The sequence below is a fragment of the Hoplias malabaricus genome, chromosome 13 (assembly GCF_029633855.1).
Source record: "Hoplias malabaricus isolate fHopMal1 chromosome 13, fHopMal1.hap1, whole genome shotgun sequence".
Taxonomy (NCBI): domain Eukaryota; kingdom Metazoa; phylum Chordata; class Actinopteri; order Characiformes; family Erythrinidae; genus Hoplias; species Hoplias malabaricus.
In genome coordinates, this window is record NC_089812.1 from 15,670,523 (window position 1) to 15,683,461 (window position 12,939).

The 12,939-nt window shown below is 37.6% G+C and overlaps 1 protein-coding gene across 1 annotated transcript in view; it reads right to left on the reverse strand.

Annotated features, from left to right (window-relative positions):
* The window catches only part of LOC136664412 (NXPE family member 3-like), a 25,398-nt gene continuing 12,459 nt past the window's right edge, over window positions 1-12,939 (reverse strand). The window contains exons 4-8 of the mRNA XM_066641589.1: window positions 9,962-10,450; window positions 8,733-9,004; window positions 5,959-6,026; window positions 4,336-4,542; window positions 1-3,411 (exon numbers count right to left, since the gene is read on the reverse strand). Coding sequence (XP_066497686.1) covers window positions 2,879-3,411; window positions 4,336-4,542; window positions 5,959-6,026; window positions 8,733-9,004; window positions 9,962-10,450 — 1,569 coding nt within the window. The 3' untranslated portion in view covers window positions 1-2,878. The remainder of the gene's footprint in view (window positions 3,412-4,335; window positions 4,543-5,958; window positions 6,027-8,732; window positions 9,005-9,961; window positions 10,451-12,939) is intronic.

The window sequence follows — 12,939 nt, forward strand, 5'->3', positions numbered from 1 at the left end:
TTAATCGATTATCAAAATAATCATTAGTTGCAGCCCTACTGCCTTCCAAAAAATAGAAGAAGGAAATGTTAAATCAGTTAAATGTTTGTTGACAGTTGTGGTTGTTTTAATCACTACCGTTGAATGCTGATGTTTTGCACTTTGCATTGTATTTGTTTATTATATTACCCAGAAATGGATGATTATTTAATTTTGTAAGCTATTTTGTAATACCTCAAAGGGTTTGGGTTCCATTGGCTGTATTTCAGAGTTACAAGTGATCTTTTATTAAGGTGTTTAAATAAAAATCTAGTTATTTATACAACTGAATGTGTGAGTGCAATCAGTGAGTTATTACAAGACAGTCATAGAAACAATTGGCCATTGCAACACTATTTATTATTTTTAATATTGAACAATAATATTTTGTCCATATAGTCATGTAAAATGTAGGTAATATTGTTCTGTACCAGTGGAAATAAGTGGTAAAACAAAGAGCCATTTAGGAGCCGAAAGAGCCGGCTCTTTATGAAGAGCCGAACCAAAAGAGCCGGCTCCCCAAAAAGAGCCGAAATTCCCATCACTAATGTGAAGTGTGTCCGCCTGTGCTCCCACGGATCTTTACACCAAAGGATCGCTGATTCGCTCATTTCGCTGTCAATCAAAAAGGGATTCAGCCTCAGACAGAACATCCAATCATCATGCAGAAGCTGAGCGTCCGGGCCAGCCGAGGCCAGCCCAGAGACGCTGAGCGTCCGATGGGCGGGACAAAGCCCATTTATCCAATGACTCGTCTCGTTTCTCTGCACTTCGCTGCTTCACTATTGAACTCTGTGGACGCTCAGCGTTCACACTGTTTAAAGCACTGTGAGGCTGCGGGAATGATTGAGAGGAAAGTCGCGTCTGATAAGAAGCTGATTCTGAACAGTGCGGTCTCTACAGTGCAGGGCTAGACAATAATTCAATAACAATATATTTCGCAATGTAAAATGTTTCAATAACAACGTAAATTTTAAACACATTTTCAATATTTCCGTATACATTATTCACAGCATCTGTCACTGACTGATGTTCATTGCAGGGCACTGCCATCAGTTTAGCACATTTAATTTAAAATTTATTTTAAATTATTTTCCCTAGTTTTGTTTATAATTATATTTGGTTTTATTCTAATGTTAGGTGTTATTTGTTGTTTGTTTTTTTAGCAAATAAACACTTACTGATCAGATAAGTAGCTTTTTAAATCTCACAATCTCTAAAACATTTGCACAGTACTTTTTATAGATAATACATTCAGGTTTTTGAATGTAAAATAAAGGATACTTTTCCTATACTCTGCAGCCTAAAGGTGGAGAGGTTCCTTACAAACTAATATAAAATACTCAAGGTTCACTTCCCATTATAGAAGCCTACAGTGAGATCCTAATTATTTTGCACAGCAATCTATATCAAGAGCATATGCTCATGAGGATGAGGATATGCTGTGTTTGTTGCTGCTGACATCCAACACAACTGTTGAAGCCAGTACAGTGTCATACACAAAAATAACGTGTAAACTGCATTAAGTCTGTTTTAAGTGTCATTATCAAAGTTATTAATCCCAATTAATGTGACCTTAACTCATGTTTGTTTGAACAGCTTTGCATCTTTGAGATATCTTCAACTTGTCTGATGACCTCAGAATCACATTAAATTATTTTAAAACCTAAAATTAGCACACGTGTCCCAAGGGAGTTCATAATGGATTTTAAGACATGACTTTGATTACTCTCCTGTTGTAGAAGTGAGTCTCTGTTCAATTTCTGTTTATTCAGTGCTTTTATGTGATTGGTTCATGATGTGCTTCTGGAATTTGTTGATATAACGTGATTTATTATTTTGTCTGTGCAATGCTGTTCCACTGGTTGCCAGACAACTCCAAAGTTTAACAGTTGTACCCCCATGTTTAACTTACACATTCCCACTTCTCTGCCATTTAAGGACATTTTAAAATGTGCAAGTGAGCTGGGTCCAATCTGATGTCTTTCTTTTGCCTCCTCTTACTTTGTCTACATAAATGAAATGCATGTTGTCACATTTTGTGTTTATCATTTGCTTTCTATTCCACAAAAAAGATTTCCAAAGTAAGCCTCTATCTTAAGCCCAAAGCCCTTTGTATTTGTCCAGTTGGTCATTTTATGTGCTCAAGTTGATCTTGGTCTGTTCCCTGCCTCATTCTTGTGTTAATTTATAGGTTCTTATCTGTGTTTCTCTGTTAAGTATTGGTTTAGTCTTGTTTTTTATTGGCTACAAAATATCCACTTTGTGTTTACTTCATTTCACTCCAAAACCTTTGAAATCTGTAATTTGGTCAAAGATACCTTTGAAAGAAACTGTCTTTCCTCATCATTTCATTCATTCATTCATTCATGAATGGGGAGGGGTTGCAACACTGTGCTGCCCTATCATTTCATTTAAATTATATAAAAGTACATTTCTAATTATATTATTAACGGTGGTGCAGCAGGTAGTGTCGCAGTCACATAGCTCCAGGGGCCTGGAGGTTGTGGGTTCTATTCCCGCTCCGGGTGACTGTCTGTGAGGAGTATGGTGTGTTCTCCCTGTGTCTGTTTGGGTTTCCTCCGGGTGCTCCGGTTTCCTCCCACAGTCCAAAAGCAAACGTTGGTAGGTGGATTGGCGACTCAAAAGTGTCCGTAGGTTTGAGTGAATGTGTGAGTGTGTGTGTTGCCCTGTGAAGGACTGGCGCCCTCCTCCAGGGTGTATTCCCGCCTTGCGCCCAAAGATTCTGGCCACACAGCGACCCTGAACTGGAAGAGCCGTGAATGAATGAATATAAATAACTCTAAAAGTACATTAATCCCATATCAGGAACATTCTGTATCTCTAGTGTGTGTGTGTGTCATCGTGGACACACAAATGAGAGAAAAATGTCCACCTCGTTCTGGATCACTACTCGAGGTGGGTGAATGTTGTCCGGTGAATAGTGACATGAGGTCATTTGCCACACGTCAATAATGACAACTGGCAACTCTTCAAACATCTTCCTCATGGCGCAGTCCAGTTGCCATGACAACCAATCGCTGCCATATACGTCCTTGTATCCTGTGTTGGCAGATTTAATCAGCACCAGGGTCTGTGGCGCCCTCTGTAGGAGGGCGAAGATGGAGCTGCGGATTCCAGAGAGCCTCTTCAGGTATGTGGTAAGCGGGTAGGTGGTGAAATGAGCCCAGATGGTGAAGACCACCACTGAATGAGGACCCCCAGCCAGAGTGTCCAGCTCAGTGGCGATGTAATGCAGGTCCGCCTTGGGGGTCAAGGAGGTACGTAATGGAGGACCGTGAGCTCTCCACACCATCCGAATGTTGTTCTCAATCTCCACTGCCTCAAAAGGCCCAGACTTGGACGAAGTGAACAGGTTGAGTGGCTTTAGTGCTACAGGAAGAGAGAGAAATATGTGAAGATATGAGTGTGCCCTGTTACACTGTGTAGGCTGAGTCATTTCTAACCACCTAAGTGGCAAACTCTATTTATGGAAGTAAATATTATCTTTATAAGTGATATGAGGTGTAAAATCTAATTAGGCTGAATAAACAGGAAATGTTTATAATGTGCAAAGTGCAAAGCATGGAGCTAAACAACTCACATATGCATTTGAATCTGAAATTTGAATATTTGTATTATATTTATGTTTGAATTATATGTTGCTTTTTTAATATTTGAAATAAGTAATATTTAATCATACATTTTATTTTTTTGCGGGGTTTTTTTTGTATGTGTTTTAACTCAGAAGTATTGTGATTCTTCACTGAGCTGTAATAGTGAGAACAGAGCCTCTGTTTTTGCTACTCTGGGTTCAGCACTGCAGAAACTGCCCTGTGTAACTTTCCCTTTCTATTGATTGCATTGACCCGCAGGAGCAAGGAAAAAAATCTGATATCAAAACAAGAAATATACGACAGTTCAATGATCCAGGCTTCTAAGGAAAAGTAAACTTCTACAGAGTGATCGAACACTGAATTGACTAATAAATTAGCATTTTTCTCACAACCACCAACCACAGAGCTGTCAGACCCCATCTGAATTCCTCCTTATGCTGCTTCTCCCTCACAGTGACATGCTGACTACACAGTAAAGTTACATTCTAATGTGCACTGGGATTTTTTTCTTTTAAAAAAATTAGGAAAAAGCACATTTTATAAAATAACAGTGTAGGTATGTGTCACTATGAAGTATTGCCACTCTCATTTGTACTTTACTGATTGTTCTTTGCAGTTTTCATATTCAGTATGGTATGGATTTCTGCTTCATTCAGTGAAACATTCATGCTGAATATCTGTGTGTTTCTGAGAAACTTACTCGGGACAGTTTCTAACAGGTACTCATACCACTGTCTTAGCGTGGAATCCCCCATCATTAGAATCTGTTTGTCTTTCAGACATGCTGCAACCTGTTGTGCTGAGAGGAATGACTGTGCATTGCACATCAAAGATGTCCACTTATCATTCAGATAGAAACCAGCTGGTGATGGTGTGTGAAGTCCTGGGACACACTTCACATTTGAACCTACACACACAAAAAACATACATATTCACATGTTTAAAATGGGACTGTGAGTGTTTAAGCCTATTGATCACTTTAAATTAAGATTATGTAAATTTAATGGAATTCCAGCATTCCACCAAATATTTAATGCTTATACAACAGAGATCTCAAACTACTGGCCAAAGAATGTCTCATATTTACCATTTACTCTTTAAAATAACAAATTATTTGCAGGAATATTATTTCTCTGGAGAAAAAAAAATCTACAATAGAAAATATTTTCTTTACTCATCACACTCTGTGGGTGGTAACCTACCAAAAATACTTGGTAGGACAAAGTAATATTACACTCTAATTACATGTAAATTTTTTACACTCCCCTTTGAGATGTGGGGGATATCTGTGTGTGTTTGTGTCACAATGTCAGGACCAGACAGACTGATGGAGGCAGACGCACTTGCAATAACAGTGACTTATTTAAGCAAAATATAACTAAACAGAGACAGACAGACTTGGATAACGCGAGAGGAAACTAAGATAAAGAAAGACTGAGACAGAGAGACTTGGACAGAATGACCTGGAAAGAGAGACATGGACAGAGCAACTTCAACAGAAAGATAATACATGGAGAGCTTAACAGAGATTTAGACAAAGGGGGCTAACAGGGGCCTAGACAAAAAAGCTAAACAGAATAAACTAGAACACAGAGCTAAACAGAGTAAACTTGGATACAGAGAGAGCTAAATAGAAACCTAGAGAAACGGGTACAGAGAAACCTAAAATGAGTAAAGACACAAAGACATCAAGGGAATGAGTAACAGACGAGACAGACATACTGGAGAGAGCAAATCAAGAAACAAAGAAAGTTAAATACACACAAGAACACCTGAGACAGATAACAAGGGGGCAGGATTACAAATGAGACACAGATGAAAACACTGACCGGGAGGTGGAACTAAGGCGAGACTAGGGCGGAGACATGAACCAAAATAAATAGAACCATGTGTTAGAGCACATGGCCAGAAAAACAGACACATGACAAGACCAGGGCGTGACACATAATTGTAATTCAAACCTTTTCCCTCTCTATATTCATTTTAAGGTAACTGTTGCACAGTATTAAAAATGCTCATTTTATTCAACAAAAAAATAGTGTGAAAATGGGGAGTGAAGGAATTATTGGTCCCTCTGTTCATTATGAGCTCCATCAGGAAAAACCACTGCAGAAGCATGTGATGGATTTGTGCTTTTCTTTGGCAAAATATATGACACCAAAAGTACATGTGAATTTAGGTAATATCACCAGCTTGATATTAGGTCCCTGGTGCTGTGTGTTCGTGACACTACCTGCTGCACCACCGTGCCACGCATAAAAGTAATTAATATAATTCATAGAATGGAACTCCTTTTTGGGTTCACTTTGTTGCAGGGACTCACCTGAGGTCAGATCATGAGGAGACACCAACACTGTAATATCTCCAGGCAAATAAACATTAGTGATTTTGCTGAAGAAAGACAGAGAAAGTTTTTTGTATTAATTAGCTATGTATATACTTTGTTCAGGCATAGCCTTCACTACATTAGCATGTTATCTGTAGACAACACATATACATTAAGCAATGTATCTTCAGAATTTGTGTAGGTTCCAATGCATACACAACTGATTCTTCCCTGTTGTAGTCCATCTACCTCAGAAACACTCAGAGTTGCTTGTGAACTGCTTGAAGAAATCAATTCTCCTCTGTAGCAACCTCTGGAGCAACCTCTCTCAGCAAAAGGAACTTTTGGTTAGTGTTCTCCAGAACATCTTGCCTTCTGTCCGGTTCTTCAGGGTTCTTGATGGCCTAAATTCATTTTTACTTAGATTGAATCCATCCACCTTGTTGATGTTTGTACTCTTCCTCTTATCAGTTTGATTATCTGGGCTAATTATGAAAGGTGAGGCTTGATTTGGTCCAGACTCCATTTGCCTCACATCCATGAAGAACCACAGAGAACGACATAGTCTATACTCTTCTGAGCTTAAAAGGACAAATTGTTATTTCATCCTTGCTTTGCAGAGTCATATTTCAAGACTACTGATTGCTTTGTTATAAATAATGGATCAATTTATTCATTCATTAATTAATTAATTCATTCATTCATTGTCTGTAACTGCTTATCCAGTTCAGGTTTGCGGTGGGTCTGGAGCCTACTCGGAATCACTGGGCACAAGGCAGGAGCCAGCCCTTCACAGAGTGACACACACTCACGGACACATTTGAGTCGCCAATACCGTGCCGCCCATAATGGATCCAAGTAAGCAAAAAACTGTCCAGCACATTACGAAAATAAGAAAGAGATTGTTTTTCATTAACGGACAAAAATTAAGTAATGATTCATTAATTAATCTAACTTGACAATGTCATCTAATAGCGAAGAGTTTTATTGCTGTCGTCACCTCATGTAGAAATACTACCAGTTACCACTAGATTCATAAAGCCTTTTCTTTATCTACGTACTGTAGAGTGTTTGTGGAGAGCTTTATCCAGGAGTTCATTATAAAGGTCTACTTTAATAAAGAACTCTTTCATGATACAAAGAAACATTTAATCATGGAAAAAGTTCTTCAAGTATTTAGGGTTCTATATAGACTCATTTTATTTAGTAAAGAACCCCGTTTTACTATAAATACATACATAAATAAATATAAAATAGAATATAAACATGGTAGTGTAATTATAGGAAACTATTTGAAGTATGTTAATGAAAACCCTTTGGAAATCGACTAAGAGATCTACTGCTTTTAGTGCCGGGGGATTTGTCTGCTTAACACTGCAGTGTTTCATCATATTAAAAGATTAACAGTCATGTACGGACATGCTCCCCTAGTCAGAGGTAGAAAGACTTTGGAAGAAAAGTTATTGGGATAAGTCCCACAGAAGTCTGTGACCAAATTCAGCATTCAGATAATTCGATTTCCAAACATTTTTAGTTCTTGTCATTGTCATGAGGAGCACGGGACGGGATAGAGAAAGGAAGCACATATGTGATGACTTAATAAAACACAGAGTTTTAATAGAAAAGCAGACGAAATGTAAAAACAAACACAGCAGAAGAAATATGCGATATGTAACCATACACTCCAATGAACACCGATGTAAGAACACAAACACAGATCAAATAAAGAGAAAAAGTAAGGGCACACACTGTTGCCCCTTACTTGTTCCCTCTACAAGTTCTGTCTTTGTATTCTTACGGGGTGTGGCTAAAGACACAGAAGGAATCAATCAAAACACAAGAGAAGAAGGAGAAAACAACACACAAACAAGAGAACAGGGACACATCCTGACAGTCATATAGATGAACAGCCACAAACTTTCATAGAACTAAGTTTGGTTAACGTTATCTTAAAGCACCAGCCAAGTCACTCTCCTCTCATTTTCGTCATTTCTTTAAACCATTAACACTTTATTTAATGAATTTATAAAATGTGCTCTGAATGTGTGCATTGCAAGAGATGTGATATGTTTTTTAAATAATTTAAAAAGTATTTTTCATTTATTGGATGGATTTCTATTATTGTATTGTAGTTGGGTGGGACTAAATTTATCTCATGTGACATCTGGTATTCCACAGAACCAATCAAACTAAGCAATTTATGCATTTATGTCATTCAAACCAAGACACTGCATTTCAGTGCATTCACTGGGACAGAAATAGTTTCTCAGGGGGATGTTTTCAATAAAATATTTCATGTTCCTCAGTGTATGTTCCACCTATCATAGACTAGTTTTGTTTTGAGCCACTTCTCAAGTCTTACCTGGCTACCTTCTCACCAGTATCACTGATGCTGCCTTGTTTATATTGACATATGCCACTGTCTATAATTTTTTGACTAAAAATGTTGGTTGTTCTCAGTTAGTTATGTGTACAATTTGGGGAAAATAAACAACATGGGAAGGTTATTATTAAAGGAAACATATGGGTAGAGCAAGGAAGATATCAGAGCATCAGGACACAAAACTCAATGCAATAAGCCTTGATTTTAGAAAATCCCCAACAAACAAGGAGTCTGTGTTTCTTACAGAGCAGTGAGATATCAGCAAGAATGTTCAGCTACAAAACAAAACAGATTTGTGGCTTGTCTGTGATGGGTTTATTTGCTACAAAGTAAAAGACCTAGGTGAATATAAAAGTGTGGTGATCCCATAAATTGTGGTTGTGGTTACCTATGTAACAGATTGGACTCCAGTGCGGTCAGCTGAGCCTGGTACCCTCCCATACCGTGGTCCACCCAGGCTGAACATGGCAGGTTTTGGGGTTTACGGCAAAGCCACATTTCTCCAGTAATGGGATTCTTGTATTCGCAGCAGCATGGAGACGTTAGCAACCTCACACTCCTTTGGGCATTACAGACCATCTTCTCCTGCTGACCGTTCCCTTTGAACACACCCACGAAATACACCTTGTCTGGTTCCTGTTCCCTGTGCTTAAGTAGCACCTGCAATTACAGTTAAACAACTGAATCAGCAAGAATATATATATATGTGTGTGTGTGTGTGTACATATGTTTATACATAAAAGTAAACTAAGAGCTTGAAGACACCCTTCAGTGACAAATAAAATTTTTTACCTTGTTAACATGTCTGTGTGATGTTTTTGATGCAAATCTCATTTGCCAGCAACATTTTTCTAAACAGTTTAAAAAGAGTGTCTCAAAGAGTCTGGGAGTTTCAGCAGTAAAGACGAAGAAGGATGTTACCACTGAGTGGACAAATAATTTCCTGCAGCACTGAATGATGGACAGATAACTCTTATTGTGTAAATAAAGATGACGACCAATGAAAAGCGCTATAACAGTGTGACCTCAAAAATACAGAACAAAATGCATCTTTTAGTGTCCAAATACAGGACAATTACGTATTTTACGGGACGGTTGGCAACACTGTGTGTGTGTATTCTGTCAAGAAAGCAACACAGACCGATAACCAATGGTGTCAAATGGACATGCAGTAACATTAGCAGCTCACCTAGGTCCTAGTGCGCCCAAGTTTCATTACATTGCTAATATGGAGACAGAGAGAACTGTTGTTGAAAATCTAATTATTTTGATGAAGGCAAATGAGATTTAGTGGTTTAATTAATAACCAGTATAGATGTATGTAATATGAAACATTTGCAAATGTTTGTATAGGTTAAGTTGCAATATTTGATAACGAAGGTCCAGTTGAGTTGTGCTGAAAAAGACTTATGTAACAGAAGAATAGCAAAGTAATGGTGACTTAAGTCTCCAAATTATGTTGAATGTTGATAAAAGTAATAATAAGAACTATTTTTTCCACGTTCATTTAATTAATTATATATAGGCAGTTCAGTATATAACTAAAACATCAAATCATAAATCATTAGACAGTTTATTATTTTTTATATATGGTTGGAGGAGCACCAGGCCACACACCTCTACACTCTCACTGGAGTGTATCATCCGTACTGCGACTTTAGCTTGACCTGCCCACAGCAGTTTGAAGATAGCAGTGTAGGTGCCATTACCATGGTCGACCACCTCTCCGAACACACTGGCTTTGAGCTCATCATTAAACAGTCTTGTTTGGAAGAAATCCCCACCATGGGTTTTTAGATTCCCCTGACCATCTCTCGCTGTTATGAGCACGGTGATAACGTCCCCCACACTGTAGTTTTCCTGAGGGTTCTGCAAAGTGTATGAACTCTTGGAGGGGCTCGTTGCCTGATTGACTGAAGTCACAGCAGTGGGAGGGGCCTGCCACTTCAGTGCCTTTTCTATAGACTGGAGTTCTTCAGCTGAGATGAAGGTGAGGTTAGTGGAAGAAAAGAGCCGAGATAAGTTTGCAAACTTTCGGTCCATAAGAGGGAAACTGTCTGTTTGGTAAGTATTGCTGATTTTAGTCACCAAATCCATGAGCAGTCCCTGCAACAGCAGATGAACAGAGCATTGCAGGTCAGTTTAAAATTAAATTCTGGTTGTTGTTATACATGACATGGAGGCAGAAGATAATAAGGGCAGATATACTGGGCATTTTCTGCATGCTAGTGAAATAAAACTGAAACATGTCTGTCAGAAAGAGAACATAGCTTTGTTAATGAATGGCCAAGGAGAGAGACTCATGCTACTCCACAAGATACTGCACTACACCCAATGAAAACACCCAGGGGCAACATAATACTCAGTATATTAGATCTTTGTTGTCAACACTATCACACGCAAGACAATGGTCAGGCTGCCTGAATTCCAGTTCATATAAAATTAAACAGTTTCATTTCTATGTGAGGCTGTTTTATTTTGCAAATAGTCAGCTAATATGAATGCTAAGGTGTTTTGCCAGAAATGGGATGTGGGAAATGGGTTGGGCTATTCTGAGGAATTATGGGAAATGCAATGTTCATTCTGGGTGCTTGAACCTAATTATGTATGAGTGGTTACAGAAAATGAATGAATCAATGGGCACTTTCCTAATAACAGCTGTAAGGATTAGACCATACAGAGAGCTACAGAGGAGGGCACATTCACTTTGTATACCAAATAAGCTATCACATGTTATAATGCTATAGCTATAAAGAATGAATTAAAATACAGCTGACTGAATTCTGTATTAATGCATTTGGAAAGTTTAAGGTCAATTTTAATGTCTTCAATAGACAAGAGATGGACAGAATTAGAGGGAGAATATAAATCAAATATATATATATATATATTACATTGCCTAACACTTAAAAATGACGGTTCTACACATGATTCTAGAAAATGGTTCTAGAATCCTGAACCTTTTTCATTATTAAAGTGTTCTTTTTGTCATGAAGAAGTTCTTCAGATTGGTATCTATAAATGATCCTATATAGCATCTTATATATATGTATATAACCAGAAGGCACCAACAAAAAGTTTTACTGTTGTTACAATGTCAAGTTTATTACAGGGGAACTGTTTTTGTATTGTGAGCAGGGTTAAACTGGCAAATCCTGTGGTTGCTACCAGGAAGACTGCTGTGCAGATATTTTGCCTATAACACAGATAACACTTTTTGTCTGTATTATGTTGGACTGCCTGTCTGCGCTAGTACTTGTCTTGCACTTGTGATTTTGTCTGCGTGGTCTCGTTTCACTGTGTACTATGCATATAATTTTAATGACAATAAATATTCTTTTGAATCTTAGAAGGTACACAGCAAATTCTTCAGTGTTAAATCAACACTATTAGTTTTAACTTAACACTGAGAGTGTTAAAGTATTGTATTAACAGTGTTAATTTAATACTAAAGCTGTGCTTTAACACTGGTGAATTTGCTGTGTAGCTGTTATGATGGTGACATGCACAAGAGGACAAATAACCTGACAGATATAGGCAGTTGTTCTGTATTGATCTATGACAAATGGTACAGCCTTGGAATGAGACAATGGATAATAAGGATGAAGATATGTAGAATGAGGATATGGCTAAGGATGGTTTTATTTACAAACAAATGCAGAATACATAAGACAAATTAGTAGATACAGTAAATCTATAAATGAAACATATACAGTTACAGTGTTTCTTACCAACACTGAATGGACAGTATAGCAATGAATTACAAAGAATAAGGATACTTAGCCTCACCCTTACCACCCCTGCAATTTCCAACAGAACCCTTTTTCCTAAAGGTGCTTTATAGAACCATCTATAGCACATTCTCCATCTGAAGAACCCTTCCATGATGCAAAGAACCCTTTAATCATGAAAAAATACTCTTAGATTTTTTATCTTAGATTTAGATTTCTATACAGAACCATTTTTTTTAATAAAGAACCCTTGTAGAACCATCATTTTTAAGTATGTAGTGTAATAGATGAACTATGGTTCATATTTATTTATTGGTGAATATTAACATAACTTGTAAAGAGTAACTCACTTCAAATAAAGAGTAATTCGCTTTTATAAATGCATATTTGCATTATAAAATGTCACTACTTGGTACAAGGTTTTACTCCTTTTTTATTCACTTACTTATAATGTAAAGTTTCACTATTCTATAGTATATGAATATTTAATTCATATTTTGCCTCCCGCAAGCTTTATTTAGAATGTGTTGCAAGCATCAAATTCTAATTCCAAATTTCTCATTTTTCCAACTCAAATATATGAAAATACAGTCAAGTTGGTTGGAAAATCAGAAAACATTCAATATTTCTTTTTTTTTTTTTCGTGCTTTTGTCAGTTGAATAAATTCATTTATTCATAGTCTGTAATCACTTATCCGGTTCAGGGTCACGGTGGGTTTGGAGCCTACTCGGAATCACTGGTTGCAAGGCAGAAAACCACCCTGGAGGGGGTGCCAGTCCCCCGCCAGGTCAGTTAAAAAAATATTTAAGAAAGTTAATCGCAGACATACACAGTACCAGTTTGCCTTGTGGGTGTGTTTAGTA